A 25,008-nucleotide genomic window follows, 5' to 3' on the forward strand; every position below is an offset into this window, starting at 1 on the left:
ATGTAATCATTACGGGCGACATGGTACCCATGGGCACCGTGTTGGCAACCCCTGCTCTAGATATTATTCTCTTAGCATCTAGTCTCTGTGAGGAATCTTAGAGTAACTTTTGAACAGCATTTGTCCTTTCACTCACACATTAAAACAGTCACTAGAAATGCCTTTTTTCATTTGAGAAATATTGCAAGATTAGGAAATTATTGATGCAACATGATGCTGAAAAGTTAGTCCATGCATGTGTTATTTCCAGACTGGACTATTGTAATTCTTTATAATCAGGTTGTCCAAACAACTCTTTAAGAAGCCTCCATTTGATCCAAAATGCTGCAGCTTGAGTTCTGATAGTTATTGACAAAAGAGATCATATGACTCCTGTACTGGTGTCTCTTCACTGGTTGCCCATTAAATCTGGAATAGTTTTTACAATTTTTCTTCTGACCTACAAGGTCCTCAGAGGCCTAGCTCCATCCTACCTGGAGGAGCTAGTGATGCCTTATAATCCCAATAGACCGCTCTATTCTCAGAATGCTGGCTTCTGATCCCCAGAATCTCTAAAGGTAGCCGAGCACTTATCTACCAGCCCCCACCTGCTGTGGAACCAGCTCCCTATCCAGGTACGGGAGGCTGACTCCATCTCTACTTTTAAGATTAGACTTCATCTTTGAAAAAGCTTATAGTACAATAATTATGTAGTTCCAGTTATTCTAGACGAACTAATTATTATATTTTGTGGGTCGTCAAATTGTTAGGTTGACATTTTAGTTATGCTGCTGTAAGCCAAGACTGCTGTGGTACAGAACATGATCACCTGACAGGCTTCTGTCACCCATTCACAGCTTCCTCTCCTCCTTCCAAACTTGCCTTTATCACAAATGGGGAAAGTTGCCACCATAAAGATGATGGCATAGTAAGAATTAAGTACCTGTTCTCAATGATTCCCTCTAAACCTTCATCTGTTTAGTTTAAACCTTGGCCCATTGATGCCCATAGTACCCTTTTGTCGAGGCATTTGTTTTTTGATTTTTTTTTTTGTATGTGTCAGTGGTTGCCTTTTTGTGTTCTTTAACATAACATTTAAAATTTAATAATAATTTAACTAAATAAAAGTTTGACCATTACCCTCGTTCATCCGTGTCGTGCCTTGACGTGCTCTTAGGCCACCTGAAGTCCTCTTCTTGCTTTGCAACTGAGACAACACTGGGATGCTGCAAAGTACTCTCGTCTTGCAGGAGTATATTTATCGTCAAATGTTGGTAAGTGGTTGCAGAAGTACTGTGTCTATGTTGTTTAGTGTCATGTAAGGCAAATGACTAAGTGAACGAAGCATACTGTGAGCAATCTTACCTGTTGCTAATTGTACAAGAATTGTCCATTAGCTACTCGTTTAGGTAACTGTGGGGATGAGTATATTTTACATTTGTTTTTTTTAAGTAAGTTTCTGGAGTTTACCTTTTCCCATCTCTCTGGTGGAATTATAATTAACTACATTTAAGCATATTCACATAATGTCAAACTCTTGTAATTACAATATTTAAAAAAAGATAGATACTAGAATAGATCTACATTTTAAATGTGACAATATTTTTTCACAGCAGCAATGTTAATGTTAAAAACAGCAAAAATATTACATAAACTGAGCAATATCTCACTCAAAATAAGTTTGAAAATGTCAGTCAAACATTGTCTATATACAGTATACAACAATATATAGACAACATATATGCCAGGATGTGCAATTTAAACTGATAAAAAAGCTTTCTGCTGTATGCTTGGGTAAGAATACATTGTGTTATATAGATTAGCTCAGCAAACCTGTTGCCATTCTATACATTATTTCCAGAAAATGAATTAAATGTCATCATGTGTGCATGCACTGGGGAATCACATTTTCTTTTAGAAATTATGATATTTGATTGTGCAGACATGCCTTGTAAGGAGAGGAGGTGGAACCAAAAACCAAAGGTGCTGTGTGATTCTGCTAAGGGTAGTGGATCCCTCACCAGCTGGATGAAGAACACAGGTAACAGGTAAGAATAACACATGTACTATTAATTTACAATGCAGAAGTTTTTTCTTATGAACAATAATAATCACAATTGCTATGTTTTGCTTCTATAATATTTTTCTATCATTACTTTAATATTGATGAATGGCAAGAGATGTGTAATTAAATAATAAATTAATACAATAGCAAATTTTGCTTTGTTTTAGATGGACAGTAAGTAGAGTCTAATCTATTAGTTGGGGAGTTGGGTGGAGGAAGAGAGAGATTAAGTCTCATTTTACTCGAGGAAAGAGCAAGCCAGGAGAAAGACGTTCGAGTGAGAGAGCTAGAGAGATTCAAAGCCAATTTTAGACGGAACGGCAAGTCACGAGAGATTGAAGCCAAAGAAAGGCCATTCTCAAACTTACTTGGACTTATGCACCTAACTGCTCCTGCCCATGTCCTGCAATGATGATTTATGATGAGGCTTTTAGTCAAATGTGTGGCAAGAGTGGAACATGCCATCTAGTAATCATCATTTTCAAAGAATGAAGAGGGCTGATGCCATGTTTTTTCAGTTGTCATCTTTTCTTAAATGAAGAAAAGTGGACAAGCTGGAAAACAGAAGAGTTAAATTGGTGGAGAAAGAAAAAGACCGCTCACTCCTTTGAAACAGAAGTCAACACTGCATTATCAAAGCTTTGGCCAGATCAGTGAAACATCATTAAAACATAAATTGAAAGGAGTGAAATGATGGATGAAAGAAACCACAGATTTGTCACTGAAAAATGGAAATTAAGGAGCACTCCCTTCAGGTTTGAATTGTGAATTGAATTGGGTCAAGGTTAGGATTGGGCTACAAATATGAGTGGGTGCTTTAACGGACTTCAATTAGGAATCCTAAAAAAATTCAAAGGCCTGGTATGTGCATTGCCAGGCACAACATTGTTCAAACATTAATGAATGTATTCACAATAATTTAAAATTGTTCAGTTATAACATGGAAAGTGGCCATCTTTTCTTCGTAATCTTTTGGCAGTTGCTGTAAGACGGTGATAACTCTGTTGCCTTCATTTGAATAGAGACTATAGAGATGTTTCTACCTGCTGCTCTCTGTTCAATAACCCACTGTTCAATTTTGTCCTCTAACTGTGGCCATCTCGCGTTGTTCCCTCAGAAACTCTGGGTGGTCTTTACTTGGCATAGGTCAATGTCTTGCTTCCTCCAATTCTGTACTATTGATTCTTTAATGTTGGAGTCTTTTGCAGCTGCTCTATTTCCATGTTCTACTGCGTTTCTCCCTTGAGTTTGAAGTTTGCGTTGTAACTCCCGTTTTGGGGTCCTACACACTGTAATGTTATGGTGAAGCACAGTGTACATTACTCCAAGATGCTCCTGACTATAGTAGCTGTAATGCTGCAAGCGGTGGGGCTTTGTAGTTTATCAAAGTTGTACTAAAACATTTTGACAGAGCACCATGAGCACTCTGTACCACAACAAAATTACTTTGTGGTCAGTAAGCACAAACAGGATAATTCCATATATAAGATGCTCTGGATTATAAGGCACGCTGTCATTTTTTGAGAAAATTAAAGGCTTTTAAATGCGCTTCATTCTCTGGAAAATATGGTAAATGCAGAAAACATTGTGTCTTGATCAGCGCCTGCTGGAGCTAAAGAGGCTGACAGACGCTCGATGAGCCTCCAACGAATGTTCGCTGAAGACTCTGAAGAGATCCTCCCAGCTGTCATGCTGTTTCTTAAGGAAATGACAATACAAGGTCCATCAACCTCAGATGATCCAATGATCCTTCACAAAAACATCATTTTGAATATTTCCTGTGTCCAGAGGTCATCCGTCTGTCCAGATGACTCCAACTGCATCTGACACATTGCAGCAAAAAGACATGGACCTGACTGCAGCACAAATCAAAATCAAATCAATCTTTATTTATATAGCGTCTTATACAATCAAAATTGTTTCAAGGCGCTTTCCAGAATCCCAGGGCCTAACCCCAGACAAGCAACAGTGGCAAGTAAAAACTCCCCTTTAACAGGAAGAAACCTTGAGCAGGACCAGGTTCATGTAGGGGGACCCTCCTGCTGATGGCCAGCTGGGTAAAGAGAGAGGAGAGGAGAGGAGAGGAGAGGAGAGAAGAGGAGAGGAGAGGAGAGGAGAGGAGAGGAGAGGGAGAAGGAGAAGGAGAGAGAAGGAGGGGGAGAGGAGAGGAGAGGAGAGAATACACTATACAATGGGTCAGCGGGGCCGGAGGTCGTCATGCAGCTCTGAAGGCGGCGATACCTGTAAATAAATAGAGAGGGGAGGGGGGGGAGAAGCAGAAAAACTACACAGGAATCATCATAACTAGTCTGCTTGATGAGGAGGAGGAAAGGAGAGCACACAAAACATTTGATGAGCATTGTAGAGGCTGACCCAGAGGAATAGTTAAATCTACAAACAAATAGTAGAAATCTTCAAATAGCCTACAGAGAAGGCTGAATTAATGCGACTGAGCCCCTCACCTGTGGTAACTGTAACAATAAGAGAAGATAACTCTACATGGAAAATCTTGAATGCCATTCATTGCCTGACAGTCCCAAAGAACTCGAAAACAGCGATAATCTCAACAGAGGCTTTACAAACTATGGATAGTCCCTGCAAGTTCTTTAACATTAAGGAGGAAGACAAATATTTGCTTACATAATTTGAGCTGCTGAGACATATGGCACACTTCTCAGGGCAAAGATGGAATGTTCTTTTTCAAACCTAAAACTAGTGAAAACAAAACTTTGCACCCTTTGCTTAGAGGAGAAGTTGTCAAATATATTTTATTGGAAATTGAGAAGGATGTTCTAATCAATCACTTGTGATGTCATTGACATTTCTGAGGTCATGGCCAATGGAAAGTTACTCTTATCACAACAATCAAATCGCACTAATTGCTGATTAAAGGTAAGATTAATGCTACTCTGACACACAACTTTCTCCATATAATGTAGATTTTTTTCCCACTATTTCCCCTGCCATGACCACCCCCTCAATAATTTTCTCTTTTCAGATTATTTACCACACTTTCTTGAATGTATTTACTTATTTACTTATTGTCTCTAATTGCTACTTAATATTGGTGTGCAGCAGCCAGCTTTCCAGTGAGAATCTCCCCCTGTTTACAGTCAGATTTGACTGTAGCTTCTCTCAGCAACCAGTTTCCTGCAGAAACATCCCCACTACAGCAGGTCAGTAACAGTGAGCCATTTCAAAGCACTGTCAGTATCTTGCATTCTTAAGAAAAATGGGTTGCTACAAATTAGCTGATTGTGCTGTACGTCATTGCTGGTGTTAAAATGTCTTGATCCATGTGCCTCTTTTTAATTTTAAGCACCTGCCCCTAAAAAGCGATCACTTAAATCTTTGTTGAAATGAAATTGTAGAAAAACCACAGTAGAACTCAAGGTTATGTTTAATTGTGAATGTAAGAGCAATTCCATGAAAACATTGTGAAGGGAATCCAAGGAATTAGGACTGACAGCTATGTATCAGAAGGGAAAAAAAGGCTTCAAATTTCTGGGTAGCAGGATGATTGGAAGTAATGGAAGTAGGTTATGTGGTCTGATGTGCCCAGATATACCTTGTTTCAGAATGATGGGCACATCAGGGTAAGAAGAAAGGCAGATGAAGTGAAGTGAAGTCACATCATACCTAGTGACTACTGTACAAGCCTGTGGGGTCAGTGCGATGATCTGGGGTTGCTGTAGTTAGTCAGGTCTAGGTTTGGCAATATTTTGCACCCCAATTATGAGCTCATCGGACTACCTGAATATATATTAAATTACCAGATTATTCCATCATTGGATCCTTTATTGCCTGATGGCATGACATATTGCAAGACAATAATGCCAGGGTTTATCCTGCTCAAATTTTGAAAGAGATTTTTTGTGGCAACTTATTTTCTCTTTACAGAAATCCGGAATGGAAAACACCCAATACACGACTACACAGATGAGTAATGCCAATAGTCACGAGTTCAACTGAACTATAACCATGCTTGGGTTTGGAGATTATTAATAAATTGATATGATAGATTGCTGCCACTCCCATCTTATCACAATAGACTGTCAAAGTATGATGCATTGAACACCTTCTCTTGTGTAAATCAATTTTATTTTTTTCCTCAGTATAATTACTGTATTTGAGTGTATGATGTTCGGAATGTATCTAGCCTTCTATTTCTGCCTTTCCCACTTTCCCCCTCTTCTCCTTTTATGCAGCTGGCTATCAGCAGGACGATCCCCCATAGAAGTATGGTCCTGTTCAAGGTTCTGTTGTTCCCCTTTGTCTTTACCTGCATCTCCATCTCTTCTGCACTCCCATCTGGTTTTAGTATAAAACATCCATTATAACATGCATCCACATTCATTGATGACAGCAATTCCATACCATTACAAAGGTTATTATATGTGTTCATCTTTGTATACATTGCATCATTGAAAAAAAGTTTTTTTAAAAAGTTATAATTTGTCATGTCATGACATGAAATTAAAGTATACTGAAACATTACAAAATCCAAAAGGAAAAAAAAAACAGGCTATAGCACCTATAAGAAATGTCATGCCAGGAAAGCAAAATGAGATTACAATAAATATAAGTTTGTAGTCAAACAAAAATTAATAATTTATTAAAGTACATCATACAACAGATTTCAGAAAATTGAGGACTATAGCAAAACATTGTTTTGTATAATTATTTATTTTTTCTTGTTTTATAAATGGTATAACCCTAACCCTGTTTATAACACAGATAGGTCTTGTTTTCATTTTGTTTTGTGGGTTTGTTTTGTTAGTTTAGTTTTTTTGTTTTGTTTGTTTTTTGTTTTTTTTTCTCAATGCCAGCTTGTGTATCTGTCCCCTTTGTTGTCCATATTCATAGTCAAGATATGTGTTGTATCTGTCTACATATGCCCAATGCTTCCCAGAAAGAGGGACATTTATTTGCATGTAGGTTTGTTTCCAGGCCAATACATATTTTTATTTCTCTTCACGTTGTCCCAGAAGAAAAAATGGCAGAGGGGAAGACATATCGGATTTTCTTAGCAAAATTTTAACTGCTGTTATTGTGGAAATGTTATAATAAACCATATCATTACATAGTATTAAAAGGATAAAATACAATTTGCACATCATAAGCTTTTTAAAGTCTCCAATCAAATTTGCCTCATAAAAACACAGTCCTTCTCTTTTGGCTACATCATTGCATTGCATGCATAATCAAGATTTCATTGTGCAGTTTACAAAGTAACCATACTACTTTTTAGTCAGTAGTGGGCATTCTCAGTGTTAGGCATCATTTAAATAACAGGTAATGGCTGTAAAATAGGAGCATTTTTACTTGATTTCTTTCTGGACATTAAAATAATCTGTGCTTGTCCTCCCAATTTAAGGTTTATTATTGAATTTTTATCTCGGTTTTTGTCTGTATACTTGTCTTTATCCACAGGGAAATGAGGTAATGACTGTCATTAAGACAAAGGCTCAGTGGCCAGCTTGGCAGCCACTTAACCTGTGAGTATCAGTCAATATCTTTAATGGACATCAGTGCATTTGTTTGACTCCAAACAAATACCTAATAATTGCAGATCCAATTACAGTGATAAATTGTTTAGTTTTTGTTTAAGTTCCTACTCTACAAGAAATCTTCAACACATTTGTATCACTCAGCCATATATGAAAACATGTAAATAAATGTGTACAAACACATCTTTTGGGAAAATGTGCTTTATATACACAGGTGTGTGTATATACAGTATATATGTATGTATTTATACATACATATATGGCGACTCATCCAGGGGGTGCATCCTAACTTTGCCCATATGCAGCTGGGATAGGCTCCAGCACCCTCCCTGTGACCCCAAAAGGATTAAAGTGTTCAAGGAAACAAAACAAAATGAATGTTGCTATTAAAATCATAATTCTATGTATGTCATTATACACTGCCCTTTCCAGACGAGCAGCTCCATCAGCAGAGTTTTTTGTTGATCAAGCCCGCCACCTCATGTCATTCCTCACCATGCTGGGGCCCAGTCCAGACTGGAATGTAGGGCTGTCAGGAGAGGACCTCTGTACCAAGGAGTGCGGCTGGATCCAGAAGCTTGTGGCAGACCTTATTCCCTGGGATGCAGGAACAGATAGCGGTGTCACATATGAGGTATTTGATAATTAATATTGTTATTGTTACACTGTTTTAATATTGTTACACTGTGTCATGCAAAGTAAATATAACTACAAATTTCATGTATCCAGACGTATGTATCAGTAATGTGCTTTCAGGGAAGTTAGAGCCTCATCACTTTATTCTTGATCAACTTGCATGAGGTAATGCAGGTAGTACTCTACCTGTGCCTCAGACAACAGCATGGGTGAGCTCACAGATTGTTGTTGCTGCTACTGTTAGTCTACGCAGTGAAGGCATGTGACAAGCAAGCTAGAACCATCCATTCATCTATAAATTAATCTTATATCCTCTGTTCCTTGCGGGTTATGGGGAAAGCTACATACATATGGAAAATCAAGGTCCCTGCAGCCATTCCTGCATTTTGCTACCTGACTGCTGAAAATAGAAAATTATATAACTAAACTTAAAACTAGGCTTTCAGTCAAAAGGGAAATAAATATGTCTCAGCTACAAGGAATAAAATAAAATGTGTAAAAAGCTTTAAAACCTAGCTGAATATTTTAATTTTGAAGGCAAAATTTAAGTCCAGTTTTGAAGACATTCTTTCAAATGAGTGCTTATATGCAGTCTTTTGTTGTAGCTTGCTTTCTTGGCCAAGAAATCCCTTTTCCACAGGAAAGCCTATGAATTACCATGCCCATATCACAATATTGTACAGACTACTGTCATTTATCAGGCAACAAATAATGGCACTGATCATCTAATACAGACTAGAGTATTAACTCTTATCGATGAGAGGAACCACTAGTCTTTTCCCATACTTGCTAATATCCATCCTAATCACCTGCATTGTACTGCTCTGCAATACCTACACATAGCTTGCTGCTTTTCATAACTGAAATAATTATGTTGACATAGTTGGTAGTTAGAAAATATAACAGTAGGACTTGCGGTGTCCAGATTGGATTAGCATCAAGATGCAGCGCTTATGTGGCCGACTGTAAATAATCTGAATTGAGATGGCCCTGTACAACAAAACAAGAGGATAAGTGAGGTAAAAAGAAATCTAATGTCACAGCAGACTAAAAATACTTTATAAAAGTAATTGGGAAAGAAATTTAAAAAAATGCCAATGGCCTGATATAAATATAAAGCATTTGCTGTTTCGACTATATTATACTTGCTGTGTATCCCTGCAAAACATTTGCTGCCATGCAGTGGCTAGGCTAACAGCTGACTCCTGCTTGGCACTAGCTGTCCGTTCTTGTGTTGAGTGGTTGTTAGTGTAATTAGCATGCTTGGTGGAAAAGTGATGGCTGATGTTATTTTCCTTCAAATCGACAATGTTTCTTGTCAAAGAAATACAGCCATTGACCGTACTTGAAAAAGTGAAAATGTATTTAGTTGTTCATTCCTTATTAAACATTTGGCAACCTTTCTTGGTGAGCATCTTACCAAACATAGCTCTGACATCGCGAGGAAACCACGCAACTTGAAGTAGCTGGGAAAAACTGAAGCACATAGAACAATTGTAATATACTCACCAATCAAAGCAAAAGCAAAAAGTCACCACTTCACTCACATTTTTTTAGCTGTAAGTATTATATGGACAAACTTCTTTTTCTCTGAAATGTATTTAACAAAACAAACAAAACAAAACAAACAGGAAAAGAACAAAAAGGAAAGCGGACACTCCTTTGAGGACAATCAAGTACAGGTACTGCTGGCCAGCAAAACATGCTGTTACCCAAACTGGGCCTTCACAAAGACCTCCAAAAAATGAGACCCCAGCAAAGGAGAGGAGAGAAACAGACACCACATCGTTTCTATCCCCTACCTCTCTGGAGTCTTGGAAAAATTCAGGAGAATCACACGAAGGACAAGACACCAAGACAAACAAAGTAATATGCTAATATGCTGTACAGTGCCAGGAGGAATGCAAGGAACTGTACATTGGTGAAACTAAACCTCTCCATAAAGCAGCGCTTCTCAAATAGTGGGGCGCGCCCATGCCAGGGGGGGCGCGTGTGACCCCGGAGAACATGTTTTTTTTGCCGTACTAGAATAAAGTGTAATTGCACATCCCGCGCGCACACACCACAGAGCAAGAGATAGGAAGTACAGTGAACAAACCACCAAGAGACAGCATGAAAAAATACTTAACAGTGATTAAAAGAAAGGCGGAGAGAGACGGAGATAATGAGACAAACGAAAGTCTCCCGAAAGCTAAGACGAGGAAATATGACGAAGCATATATAGCGCTTGGCTTCACTGCGACTACGGTGGGAGACGAGGAAAGACCGGTGTGTTTACTGTGTCTAAAAATGTTGGCAGGACAGCATGAAGCCAAATAAATGAAGGCGTCACTTAAAGACATTACACCCCAGTCACGCTGATCAGCCGCTTGAGTTTTTTCGGCAAAAACGTGCCGAATATTGGCAACAATCATCCGGCTTTGGTCTATATTTCTTTCTTTTTTTGTTTTCTTTAATATTAATAAGGATACAATGTTATGCAGAGGTGTACTTATAACAATTTCATAGACAAATGATATTAATTATAGTCACGGCGGGGGGGTTTCTTCTTCCTAGGGGGGGCGTAACAGAAAATAATTGAGAAGCACTGCCATAAAGGAATGGCCCAACACAGACATGCCACCTCTTCAGGTCAGGACTCAACAGTACACCTACACCTAAAGGAAAGCAGGCAATCCTTTGAGGACAGTCAAGTACGGGTACAAGCCAGAGAAGATCACTGGTTCGAGAGCAGCGTCCAGGAAGCCATCCATGTCAAATTGGAAAAACCATCCTTAAACAGAGGTGGTGGGCTATGGCACTTCCTATCACCTATAAAAAATGCAGTCCTTCTTTCCTTCCAAGAATAATCCAAAAGGTGGTGATTCACCACCATGTGACCAAGCAGACAAAGGGGAGACACACAAACCAAAACTCGGTGAACGATCCTGCCAACGACTCAACAGGAAGCAGAGATTTTGAGGAATACACAGTGTGACTGTTAATGTGAAAAATGTGTAATTAGGCGATATTTTCAAGTGAGTTCAGAACTAGAGAAGCCTTCTGGAGAGAAGGTGAAACATCTTCAAGGAAAAAACAGTCCAGTTGACACAGAAATCTTACCTTGGATTACCTAGGAATCATAGTGTAGGGTCGTCAGTCGACGACTAAAGAAAGCACAGGGATGGAGCTTCTGGTCCACAGGATCTTGCTGAGAGAGAGTGTGAGGCAGAAACATCCACCACAAACTGACTGGGATCCAAGTTGACCAAAATAGAACTGCAGGTGAAATAGGGACTTGAGAGAACACAGGCCCAGTCTCTTGGGACCAGCAGAATGGCTTGAGGTTTTGCATCAAACTGGTCAGAGGGGCTACCACCTTGCTGTAACCTTAGATAAATTGTCGATAAAAGTTGACAAAGCCCTGGAAATGCTGAAGCTGTTTTCAGGAAGAAGGAGTTGGCCACTCCACCACGGCCTTCACCTTCGATGGATGCGGACAGAGTTGCCCCTGTTGGATGACGAAATGCAGAAAAGTGACAGAGGTGACATAAAACTCACTTCTGGGCCTTCACATACAGCTTGTTTTCAAGGAGGTGCTGAAGAACTAAACGAACGTGCTGGATGTGCTCTTCTTGAGTCTCAAAAAATAAGAACATCGTCAACAAACTGACAAAATAGGAACCGGTTGAGCATGTCTCGCAACACCCCATTGACTAAGTGTGAAACAGAACAGGGCATTAGTCGAACCAAAAGATATTACTAGACACTCAAAGTGTCCAAGGGGTGTATTGAAGGTTGTTTTCTACTAATCCCCCCTGCCAGATCCGGGATGAGATGGTAAGCATTTCTCAGGTCGGGCTTGGTGAAGAACTGGGCCTTTTGAAAAGGACTGAAGGCAGTGTCCAAGAGAGGAAGAGGGTACTTATTCATCATGGTGATCTCCTTGAGACCCCGATGGTCAATGCATGGCTGTAGGGAACCATCCTGTTGTACAAAGAAAAATTCTGCACTACTCTGTCATGTCTCCATTACCTCCTGTCCTCTCCATTACCTCCTATTCAGCTCTGGAGAGGTGGTTTAACCTGCCGAACGGAAGCGGCACCCTGGGAAGGAGGTTGATGCAGCAGTCAGAGGGCTGATAAGGAGGCAGAGAGAGAGAGAGTACGCTTTTTACTGAATGCCTCTGCAAGATCATGATATTCCACTAGCACCATTGACAGGTCGGGTGGCTCAGAAGGGGGAATTGTGCTCGCAGGTAGGGAGCACTGAGCGGACTGAAGACAATTGGGGTGGCAGAAAGCGCTCAGGCCAGTGAGCATGCATGACGACCAGTTAAAATGAGTGTTATGGAGTCTCAACCAGGAGGACCTGAGGACATCGGGGGATGATGAGGAACAACAAAAAACTGACCTCACCACCTCATGATGGTTCCCAAAAATCTTAAGAGAGAGTGCCATTGTCTGATACATTAGTGGCTTACCGTTGAGGTTCAAGAAAGTGACTGGCTCGGGGAGCTCCACTGTGGGAAAGTTGGACTACCTCACCACCTCTTGGTTGGTGATGCACCCATCAGCACCTAAATCCACTAAAAAACTCAAATTACTCCAATTATCAATAGACTGGCTATATAGGCCTGGGATTCACTTCATTTGAGCTTCCTGATTTTGTTTTTTGTTTTTTAAATTCTTTACTTCATTCTTAAGGTCACCACACCTCCATCCTTTTGTGAAGAATTGCACAGGATCTTTTCTATGTGCCCAGGGTGTTTATCCCTCTCGCAACGTTTGATGCCCTTTTGAAACCAAGTTGGCTGTTTCCTGTCTGCATTCAGGTCCTTTTCGAACTAAACCGTAACACCAACACTTATAATAAAGCTTAATTACCTTAGTCTCACAGTTAGTCTCACAGTCTCAGCATATCACCGACTAACAGATTATTCACAGTGAGTGTGTATTCCTCAAAAATTTGCAAAGTATTCAATGATGTCCCTATGACAACTGCTTGCCCATCTCATGGTTGATCAATCAATCAATTAATCAATCTTTATTTATATAGCATCTGTTACAATTAAAATTGTTTCTAGGTGCTTTACAGAATCCCAGGGCCTGACCCCTAACAAGCCACAGTGGCAAGGAGAAACCTTGAGCAGGACCAGGCTCGTGTAGGGGGACCCTCCTGCTGATGGCCAGATGGGTAGAGAGAGAGGAGAAGGGAGAGGACAGGCAGATAATAGAATAGGTAGGAGAGGAGAGGAGAGGAGAGGAGAGGAGAGGAGAGGAGAGGAGAGGCATAGAGCATGGAAATACATACAAAAATACATTATATTGAATAAGCTGCCGGTTGAGTGGGTCAGCGGTGTTGGAGTTCATTATGCAGCTCTAAAGGCGGCGATACCTGTAAATGAATACAGAAGGGGGGGGGGGGGGGGCAGAAAAAGAGAGAAGGGAGAAGATAGGTAGAGGAGAGAACAGGCAGAGATCATAGAGATTCATTAATAGCACAATCTGCTGGTATGAGAGTAGAGTGGGTCAGCAGGGTCAGAGGTCGGCAGGCCAGCATACAGCTATAAAGGCGGCTATACCTCTAGAGCAGAGAAACTATACAGGAAACGACATCATCAATGATCTACTTGGAGAGGAGAGGAGAGGAGAGGAGAGGAGAGGAGAGGAGAGGAGAGGAGAGAGAGGAGAGGAGAGGAAGTCACGACCCAGTGGGGTGACAGAGGCCTGTCAGGCGATCATGTTTCTGGACCCCAGCAGCCTCGGCCTATAGCAGCATGACTAAGATGTTAACCTAATAATTAGAAAAACCCCTAAGTATGATAATTTGTCTGTCTTGGATAGTAACTGCAACTACAGAATTAGTTATAATAAGCTTTTTAAAGAGGAAAGTTTTAAGTCTAATCTTTAAAATAGAGATGGAGTCAGCCTCCCGTACCTGGACAGGAAGCTGGTTCCACAGAAGGGGGGGCCTGATGGCGAAAAGCACGGCCCCCCATTCTACTTTTAAAGACTCTGGGGACCACAAGTAGACCAGCATTCTGAGAGCAGAGTGGTCTATTGGGCTGATAAGGTGCCACTAGCTCCTCCAGGTAGGATGGAGCTAGGCCTCTGAGGACCTTGTAGGTCAGAAGAAGAATTTAAAAAAATATTCTAAATTTAATGGGCAGCCAATGAAGAGATGCCAGTACAGGAGTTATGAGATCTCTTTTGTCAGTACCTGTCAGAACTCTAGCTGAGGCATTTTGGATCACCTGGGGGCTTCTTAAAGAGTTTTTTGAACACCCTGATAATAGAGAATTACAATAGTCCAGCCTGGAAGAAACAAATACATGGAATAACTTATCAGAATCATGCCGTGTTGGTAGCTTCCTGAACTTTGTGATGTTTCTCAGGTGAGACTATTTTAATGTGTGAGTTGAAGGACAGATTTTGGTCAAAAGTTACTCCAAGATTCCTCACAGACAGACTAGATGCTAGGAAGATACCATCTAGAGTGATAAGGTGATCTAATCTATCCCTGAGAGGTTCAGAACCAAACACCATGACCTTGGTTTTTCCTGACTTAAGAAGAAGGAAATTTGAAGACATCCAAGACTTTATGTAGGTCTGAAGCTTCACTAACTGTCTTCTCTGGTTTCATGGATAGATATAGCTGAGTGTCATCAGCATAACAATGAACTCTATCCCATGCTGCTGAATAATGTTTCCAAAGCGAAGCATGTTCAAGTTGAAAAGGATTGGTCCAAGTACAGAACCTTGTGGAACTCCATGGCTAACCCTACTGTATGAAGGGGGGGCACCATGGACATGAGCAAACTGGTATCTATCTGATAAATACAATCTAAACCAGTCCAGGGCTGTCCCTTTAATGTCAATCATATGTTGCAGTCTCTGTAACAGGTTGCTGTGATCAACTGTATCAAAGGCAGCACTGAGGTCCAGCAGAACCAGCATAGAGACCAGTCCATGATCTGAAGCTATGAGAAGATCATTAGTAACTTTAAGAAGTGCTGCTTCTGTGCTGTGATGAGCTCTCAATCCTGACTAAAACATCCCAAACAGGCTGTTTCTCTGCAGGTGCTCCAGTAACTAAGTCACCACCACCTTCTCAAGAATTTTAGAGATAAAAGGAAGGTTGGATATCGGCCTATAATTTGCTAACACATCAGGATCCAGTGATGTTTTTTACGCAACGGTTAACTGCCACCTTGTAGGACTGGGTTACATAACATGTCACTAAAGAACAATTGATCTGGTCCAGGATAGATCTGCCTATCATTGGTAAAACATTCTTCAACAGGTGTGTTGGGAGGGGATCTAAAAGACACGTGGTGGACTTGGATTTTGGAGTTAGCAAAGAAGCCTCAGAAAAATATATAGGGGTTGAGGAGTTTAAGGGCTCGTTGGAGACCCTGTATGTTCCCACAGTCAGCACATGGTGATGGTCCAGTTGTTGGGATGGCCTGATTAGCTTTTTCTCTGAAAGCTAGAACTTTATCAGTGAAGAAGCTCATGAAGTCTTCACCACTAAGGGATAAGTGGATCTAAAACACTGTGACTCTTGGTCAATTTGGCCACAGTGCTGAAAAGAAATCTGGGATTATTCTGGTTTTCTTCAATTAAAGAAGAAAAATAAGATGTTCTAGCCTTACGGAGTTCATTTTTGTAAACTGCCAGACGGTCTTTCCTGGCTAAATGGTAGCTGTCTATTTTACAAGAATACCACTTCCTTTCTAGTCTTCACACTTTCTGCTTAAGGGTCCTAGTGTGTGAATTATACCAGGGGGCACATCTCTGATTTACTATTTTAATTTTCAAGGGGACAACAGAATCAAACTTGATTCTCAGTGAGGTTGCTGCACCTTCAGCAACAGAGTGGACCTCGGCAGGGCTAAGATTATAATGATTGATCCCTGGAGAAGCACATGGTGGTCATGGGATTACCACAGGGATCGCTTCCTGAAACTTAGCTACAGCATTATCTGAAAGACATCTGCTATAGTCAGACTGGGTTCTGAACATAGAAGAATCCTTAATCATCAATGTAAAAGTGATCAGAGAATGATCTGACAGGAGCGGGTTCTGAGGAAACACTGACACATGTTCCACCTCAACACCGTAAGTCAGAACTACATAGATCAAGGGTGTGGTTGAAGCAATGAGTTGGTTAGTTTTTCTGTTGAAGGAAACCAACTGACTCAAGTAATGAAATGAAGCCATTTCTAAAGCTGTCATTTACAACATCTACATGGATATTAAAGTCTCCAATGATAATGACTTTGTCCGTTCTAAGGACCAAGTCAGATAATAAATCGGAGAACTCAGAAAATTTGGCCAAGTTACTAGAAAAGAGCGAGGCACCATCCCGGGTAGGATGAACACCGTCTCTCCTAATAAGACCAGGTTTTCCCCCAAAAGTGTTCCAGTTGTCTACAAGCCTCTGCCACTTCACAAACAGCACTTTTAGAACATTCAATAAATCATTGCCCTATAAAATGAGCTGCTGCACTGTCAGTTCCGCTCAAGTCTGCCATGAGCTTCCATAGAAAATCCAGCTTCGTATTGAACTTGTCGCTCTTCCTACACCTTTTAAGATAATTTAATGACAAGTCACACACATATATGTAAAAGTTTTCCGGTTGTAATGGTCATCAATTCAGCCTAAATGAAATCAGTCGTTAAGTGCTCTAAATTAGCATTTAAAAACAGGTGGGTTTTGGCTTCTCCCTTGGCTTCTCCCTAGTGCCTCTCACAGGCCTATTTAGTTAATGAGCCGGCAGGCACTGCATGACATCACTCTATTCTGACCGTTTAAACTGTTGCAGTTAAAACTTTTTTATTGTATATGAAAAAATAATTAATTTTCACAATTTGTTATTTTGCAGTCACCAAACAAGCCCACTATTCCCCAGGACAAGATTCGACCTTTGACAAGCTTGGACCATCCCCAGAGTCCATTTTATGACCCAGAGGGAGGTGCTATTATCCCCTTAGCCAGGATAACAGTGGAACGCATTGCGAGAACGGTAAACTTAAGCCTGTATTGTAAACTTATGAAGAAAAGTATTCTTTCTGTTCCTTTAAACACACAATAGAATATTCTAAAGAAAAAAACAACCCTTTTTCAGAAAAAAACAGGCTAATGAGGTGTAGTGTGCATAGTGCACAAATTGATACTGTTAAAGCTGCTTTGTTGTATAGGACTAGATGATAATATCCTTTATTGAATTCTTGAGACCCCACTAAAACTGTGGGATGCCAAGTAAGTGATTGCATTCTTTGGGTTATAAAGTGGGCACCCTTCTTCTTGGGTGTTTCACTGATAGGCCCATGACACATCCAGAGGGTTAATCAATGAATTCCAACATAACAGTCTAAGGCTTCTAGGTTCACCCCCTTGACATTATCAACTCACTTGAAGGCCAAGGTGGAGTAGTTTTCTAGACGAAGGTGTTGGACGTTGTAGGACTATCTGGTAAGTTGTAGGCTACTCTACCTACATGTAAACAAGTGCAAACCACACACTTAATTTGCATTTTAGCAAGGTGACAGACTGGGTCCATATGCAGAGGGAGAAACACTGTTGTTTGTGTTGATTGCAGTTTATGATTGTTAGAGGATATGGAAACAATAGAGGAAGGTTGGCAACATCAAGCTGTTCATTTTTTCAGGAAAAATCGATTCTCAATCAATGAAATGTGTGATTTGTATTCATAACATAATAGTTTAATTAGTTACAGAAGTTTGCAGGGTCTTGTCACAGGTACATGAGCACTGTCTCAGTTCATAAAGAAGAGCCACGTTCAACTTACACCCATCATATTATCATACCACAACTCTCTTTTCCTGATTCTGTCTGTCATTTGGGCTTTGTAAACAATCTCGATATTGGGGGTTGAAACCACTGACCTATCCACACATACTGTATACACATACTGTATACACGCACACACGCACACACACACATACACACATTATTATATATATATATATATATATATATAATGTTCAGTGTGTGCAGAATGGTTGAAATGCTATTAGACAGTTGTAAAGTTATTGTGAGTCCATTGGTAAATTTAGACATATATTTATGTCTACTAGTCTCCAGACTAGCGGTCATTGTGTTTATTGTGCAGTCTGACAGCAGCCGGCAGGAAAGATCTGCGATACCTCCCCTTCACACAGCAAGGTTGGAGCAGCCACTCACTGAATGAACTGCCCAGTGCTGTCAGAGTGCCCTGTAGGGGGTGGGACGTGTTGTTCAACATGGATGACAGCTTAGCCATCATCCTCCCATTTCCCACCACCTCCATTGAGCCCAGAGGATATCCCAGGACAGAGCTGACCCTCCTTACCAGTCTGTCCATCCTCCTCCTGTCCCTGTCCGTGATGCTGCTGAACCAGCAGACTATCCCATAAAAGATGGCAGATGCCATCACAGTCATAAAAAGTGTTCAGGAGTGGTCCCTGCACTCCAAAAGACCTCAGCCTCCTGAGCAGGAACAGTCTGCTCTTGCTGCTCTTTACAAGGGCGTCTGTTTTGTGTGTCCAGTCCAGGTTATTGTTTAGGTGAACACCCAAGTACTTATAGGACTTCACAACATCGACGTCCTTTCCCAGGATGTTCACCGGTGCAGATGGGGGGTTGTTACTCCTGCGAAAATCCACCACCAGCTCCTTGGTTTTACTGGCGTTGATCTGGAGGTTGTTCCGCAGGCTCCAGTCCACAAAGTCCTCAATAAGTCCTCTGTACTCCCCATCGTCCCCATCAGTGATGAGGCCAACAGCAGCGGAGTCATCAGAGAACTTCTGGAGTTGGCATGATGATGAACAGTATGTAAATTCCACAGTGTAGAGGGTGAACAGGAAAGGAGCCAGAACTGTTCCCTGTGTGACACCGGTGCTGCAGAGAAGCCGATGTGACTTGGAGCCCTTCACTCTGACAAACTATGGTTTTTGTGTGAGGTAGTCTAAAATCCATGTTGTGAGGTGGTGATCCACCCCAGCTACCTGCAGCTTGTCCCCCAGCAGCCTTGGATGGATGGTGTTGAATGCACTGGAAAAATCAAAAAACATGATCATCACAGTGCTTCCAGCCTTCTCCAGGTGGGTGAGGGAGGTGTGAAGGAGGTAGATGACGGCATCATCCACCCCGATGTTCAGCTGGTAGGCAAACTGCAGCGGGTCCGTAAAGAACCAGTGGACGCAGATGAACAAGGATGAGTCTCTCCAGCATCTTTTTGAGATGAGACGTCAGAGCTACCGGCCTGTAACTCTTGAGCTCCTTGGGGTGCGGTGTCTTTGGCACTGGGACGATGCTGAACGTCTTCCATATCCGTGGATTAGCGCGGTTAGCCAGGTCTCAGTAAACAGCAGCAAGCTTCACTCCTGGTACTCCCGCTGATGCCGGGTCAGCGCCGCCAGCTCGTCCATCTTGTTGGGGAGAGATCTGACGTTACCCATGATGATGGAAGTCAGGATAGGCCCATAACGTTTCCTCCTGGCGTGGCGCTCGACCCTGGCGCGGCGTCTCCGTCTCCTTCTCTTCAGCTCGGGGGGCACATCGGGTCGCTCCTCAGGCAGCGCCGCAGAGCTCCGCAGGGTGAACAGCTGGTCCTTGCTATACACAAGCGAGCTGCAGCTCCACGACAGGTCTCTGGACATGGTAACATAAAGTGAAAAAACAAGTAGAGCCACCGGTGCAAACTCCACAAGTCTTGCATGCATGATGAAGATAAAACCAAACCAAACACACTAAAACAAAAGTAGGAGGAACAGAAAAAAAGTTTAAAAAAAGTAACGAAAAGCTCAAAGGTGAGCAGGAGCTGCTGTTACAGGCTGCCACTCGTGCGGCGCCATCAGCAATTATGTTTCTATATTTATTATTGCAGTTTGATGACAATATGTGTCTCTGCACACAAGTACAGTCGCATACGTGTAAAACATGTGAAACGGGTTTTCTTTTGTGCATTCAGGGGCAACAATGTAATGTGATACCAGACACCCTAGATGACATCATGACTGATATTGGACACGAGGAAAAGAAGGAAGGTGTGGTATATGCAAAAACAAACACGCAAAAAATTATATACACACTTGTCCTCAGATTAACCTCACATTTGTCCCCAGATGAACCTTAAAGAAAAGACACAGTGGATGAAGTCACTCATATACTATTGACAGAATGACAAAAATAATTAATTCTGCATCACTGGTAGCAGCCATGGGTGCTGGTCAACAGAAGCTGAAGTTAATTCAGGATTCTTGGTCAGGGAGAAGGTTCTTCGTGGATTACAGCTCTCAGAAATGTTAAGGTCTTGCCAGCTATAACGCCAAACCCAAAATGCAAACCAAGACTGGAAACAGGGTAGAAGGAATTTTATTGCCAAAATAAATCAAACTAAATGGATTTATCAGGGAGAAAATATTTGGGCTGATTGAAGTATTAAGAATGGACGTGGCAGGCAGGACTGGAGACAAGGAAAAATCATGATAAGAATGTGATCTCCTTTAGTACCAAAGTCCTTTTATTTAGACAGAAAGAATGAAAAGTTCAAATACTTTTTATTTTGCTCGGAGCAATACATGAGAGTCCGAGGTAAGTAGTAAGGAGCTGCCAACATATTGACAGATAGATGATACTGGAAGGCTAAATCTTTACTTCAGGAGCATTTTGGCAACAAGCATAAAATTGCCAGCTCTTATATGGATTTGGATGTAGCAGGGCCATCAGTTTAACCGGATGACATACACTCTTTTTGGGGTGAAGTTGCAGCGCTATGGAAAGTTGTTGCTTTGGTTCAAACCAATGATCCTCACCAGAGAGGATATCAAACCAGAAAATGGTGCTGGTGAGAATAGCTGCAAACTTTCAATTTTGCCAGTAATACTGAAAGCCAAGAAAGGGATTGGAGTAGTACACACATTCACATTTCTTGATATAGGTAGCACTGCATTATTTTGTACAGTAGGCCTTTTGACCAAGCTCCAAAGAAGATCAATTATTCTTTTGACAACCATGGGTCAAGGATAGACATTGTTTTAGGTCTTGAAGGTAGCCATTTTTGTGATCGACCAGGTATAGACACCCAGAAGACTATACCTGTACATCAAGGAAACATCCCACATTAGAAAAATAGCAAACAGTGGTGTTTTCTGAATTCTGTCCATCTGCCTGAAATTGAGAAATAGAAGTACTGACTAGTTCAGATGTCCCAAAGGCTTTTGAACCACTTGATGCTATACAGAGTGTGGGAAATGGACATTGTGGACCTTAATTGTGGACAGTTAATGGACCACTGGGAAGGAGTGATGATGATGCTCAAGAGCAGTAAACAGTAAATGTCCACAGAATCTCAGCCATGAAACTTGACAAGTTGTAGGGGCAACAGTTCAGCTAGTAAAACAGCAAACATAACCCATGTAATCAGTTTTTTGAATATAAAAATTGGCACTATCATCAAATCATCAGGTCATCTTACATGGTGATTTTGAGGTGGTAAAATTGTCCTTACAGTTCCTTAGTATCCTTTGGTAAAACAATAAAAATAATAATAAGATCGATTTTCTTATTTCAAAAGATTGTTATTTCAGGGGCTAAGATGAGAAAGCAGCCTGAACTGAGAAGTTAACCTGAGATAAGAGATCTGGAAGCAGCCTGAGATGAGAAGTCTGCAGTCAGACCTTGAAATAAATATTGACCATCATGGCCTTAAGCTAATTGTGTGTCTTGTAATTCATTCAGAAATATAACTTGGAGAGCTATCGTCTAGATGCGCAACCTTTCATCTCAATCAGATTTTCTGGAATCCTAGCTTGCAGAAATAAATGGCATGACAGTTTTTCAAAATAAGTGGAGTCAATGGCAGGTGGAATTAATCCTGCCTTGGGGCAAACGTACCTGGAACCTTGAATCTTGAAGCTGTAAGGGGACAGTAGCTAACCAATATACAATCATAAAACTTAACAGACCAAACCATTTCAAATAGATCTGCTCCTCAGCTGGTGAGAAGGGAAGAGGCAGGTTTCCATGTCTAACAAATTTATATGTGTATTAATTTAAAATGAAGACATTAATACCTGGAGCACTGCAATGAGCTTACAGCTTATCCCGGGTGTAACCCACCTCCCGTCGAAAGGCACCTGTGGTGAGCTCTGTGATATTGTATTATATATGTTTTTTGGGTTGTTTTTTTTAGGGTGGGGGGGGGGGGGGTGAAAGGGTGTGCTAAAAGAATAAATGTCATTCATTTTGTTTTGTTTTTCTTTTAAGATAACATACCAGAGACATGCATTTACTCGGAGTGGTCTCCTTGGTCTGCGTGTAGCAGTGCTACTTGTGAGAAAGGTCGACAGATGAGACAGAGGATGTTGAAGGCACAGCTGGACCCTACTGTGCCATGTCCACACACTCAAGATTTCCAGCCCTGCATGACACCGGGATGCACTGTAGAGGGTAAAGACTTTAGGCCAACACAAACAGATTGAAAGAGAAGAAAAGCAAGACAGAGGCAGAGAGTAGAAGCATGAGAGTATCAGTTGTAAAAGGAGTGTTGGCTGTAGACTGAATAAATTATAAGCAATTATTTGAATCATCTGAGGTATTTTCATTCATTCATTTGAGGCAGTTTCATTCATTCTTTTCTTTTGTATGTTAATTTTATATGAGAATACTAATATTAGTACAAAAAATGTGAAAATACACCACTATAAGTTGTTAGTTTACCGTATTTTCACGACCACAAGGCGCACTGTAATAAAAGGCACAGTCTCAGTTACGGGTGCAATATCTGTATCTAAAACATACATAAGGCGCACCGTATTATTAGGCACATGCTAAAACATACAGTAAAAAATGACAATGGAAGTAAAATGGTGAGTTTCGACACATTTATTGAGCAAAATATTTATTCTTCCGCCACAAAACCATCAAAGTTTTCATCTTCTGTATCTGAATTAAACAGCTGCGCTATTTCAATGTCCAGCATCCCGAATTCCTCTTCTTCATCATCTGAATCAGACTCACCGACCGGTTCCGCTTCAGCATTGATGCCGGCTTTTGTGAAAGCTCTTACAATACATGAAGACGGTATCATAGCCCATGCGTCTACAGTCCATGGTGGCATAACTTGCCCGCCGCTGCCTGATAGTCTTTGTGAAGGATTGTTCACCTTCCGCTATCCAGCGCTCTGTTCGTTTTCGTGGCAGCTGAGAACCACAGTGAACAACGACTTCTCATGCCCCGTTGTGCGTATCGCCACCGTGCTGGTCCCTTTTTTCTCCACTGTGTGGGTCAAAGAGATGTCAAAAGTCATAGGGATCTCATCCATGTTGGTGATGTGGCTGGGCGCGGTAATCTTGTAGTAGGTGCGGAAGATGGCCACCCTTTCCTGGTAATCCGCGGGCAGCCGCTGCGCAACAGTTGTCCTTGCGTGTATGGAGAGATGCCGCTTCCTCATGAAGTGAAAACACCAAGACGGACCTCCTTGAAAGTGCTCAGTGTCCCTTTCTTCAGCAATCGCTTTGGCCTTTTGTCGAATGGTGACAGTAAAGACGCCCCTTCCAGTTGTTCCACAACCAACTGTTCCACTCGGTCTTCAAGCTCGGGCCACCTTGCTTTGTTCCCGCGGAAACTCAGCTTTGTCTTTCTCACTTGGCGCAGTTCACTTTCTTTCTCCACTTTCTGACCATGGACTCATTTACATTAAAATGTCTTGCAGCTGCTCGATTGCCATTTTCAGCTGCATATTCGATGGCCTGCAGTTTAAAGTAAGCCTCATACGCGTGTCACTTGACCAGTGCCATTTTAGGGGGTCCTTACGGTTTGCCGCTAATCGATGGGTGGAGCGTTTATCGTAGTGCATCCACCAAAGGCACCCAGCAGATTCTGGAACTCGGTCCACACACAAGGAGCATATTATAAGGTGTACCGTCGATTTTTGAGAAAATCTCAGTGTTTTAGGTGCGCCTTATAGTCGTGAAAATACAGTAATTAACAAATGTTGCAAGCAGCGAGGAGGGTAATTTGCTGGTCTCTAGTTTAAAATTGTATTTCTAATCACTTTTGCTCATTTTTCCTGATTGCAAAAGAAGAAAAGTTATTATTACTTATTTTTTTAATTAATTAATTAATTTTATTTATGTATTTATTTATTTTTGGGGGGGAAGGGGTGCATTTGTCATAAAAAAAAAATTAACAGGCTTTTACGAACCAAAAGTGTTGCTTCGCAGGGCACTGTGTTGGTTCCAGTCTCAAATCCCCTCAGGGCCAGGGGGCTTTTCTGTGTGTGCTTTGCATGTTCCACTTGTTGCCATGTGTGTACTCTCCACTCTAACTGAGTTTTAAAGCACAGTTTAACCCATTTTTGCTCCATATCTTCTGTTGTCATGCAAGAATGAAAGCTAATATACTGTGGTTAGCACTATCTCTAGGGTGTCCTTTTAAAATGAAGACATATTTACAACTTTAACAGAAAATTTGAGCTACATTCAGTTGTGTAAGTCTTGAAGAAGTTATATATGCTGTTAGCAGCAGAAATACCTCCTGTGATGACAATCAAGTTTATTTAAAAAAAATAAATATTCCAAAATTATTTACATATTCTTGTTGCTTGTACTTCTTGTGCAAACTATTTTATTGTTCTTTGTTTTGTGTACAGAGACATTCACATGCATGATGTCAGAATGGATCAGCTGGTCACCCTGCAGTGTGTCTTGTGGGATGGGCATGAGATCTAGAGAAAGATACATCAAACAGTTTCCCGAGGACAGCTCTTTGTGTCAACACCAAATTGAAGAGACAGAAAAGTGTGTTGTCAATGATGAATGCTGTGAG

General features: G+C 41.1%; 1 protein-coding gene across 10 annotated transcripts in view; it reads left to right on the forward strand.

Annotated features, from left to right (window-relative positions):
• LOC130536635 (spondin-1-like) overlaps positions 1 to 25,008 on the forward strand; it is a 104,318-nt gene that overhangs the window by 63,114 nt on the left and 16,196 nt on the right. For 6 of the 10 annotated variants that reach the window (XM_057052716.1, XM_057052720.1, XM_057052712.1 and 3 more), the window contains 7 exons: positions 6,253 to 6,300; positions 7,478 to 7,542; positions 7,987 to 8,188; positions 17,060 to 17,200; positions 20,150 to 20,225; positions 22,447 to 22,629; positions 24,833 to 25,003. In XM_057052716.1, coding sequence (XP_056908696.1) covers positions 6,253 to 6,300; positions 7,478 to 7,542; positions 7,987 to 8,188; positions 17,060 to 17,200; positions 20,150 to 20,225; positions 22,447 to 22,629; positions 24,833 to 25,003 — 886 coding nt within the window. The remainder of the gene's footprint in view (positions 1 to 6,252; positions 6,301 to 7,477; positions 7,543 to 7,986; positions 8,189 to 17,059; positions 17,201 to 20,149; positions 20,226 to 22,446; positions 22,630 to 24,832; positions 25,004 to 25,008) is intronic. The other 4 variants (XM_057052713.1, XM_057052718.1, XM_057052717.1 and 1 more) reach the window with 3 other exon arrangements.

Source organism: Takifugu flavidus, chromosome 13, assembly GCF_003711565.1.
Source record: "Takifugu flavidus isolate HTHZ2018 chromosome 13, ASM371156v2, whole genome shotgun sequence".
Taxonomy (NCBI): Eukaryota; Metazoa; Chordata; class Actinopteri; order Tetraodontiformes; family Tetraodontidae; genus Takifugu; species Takifugu flavidus.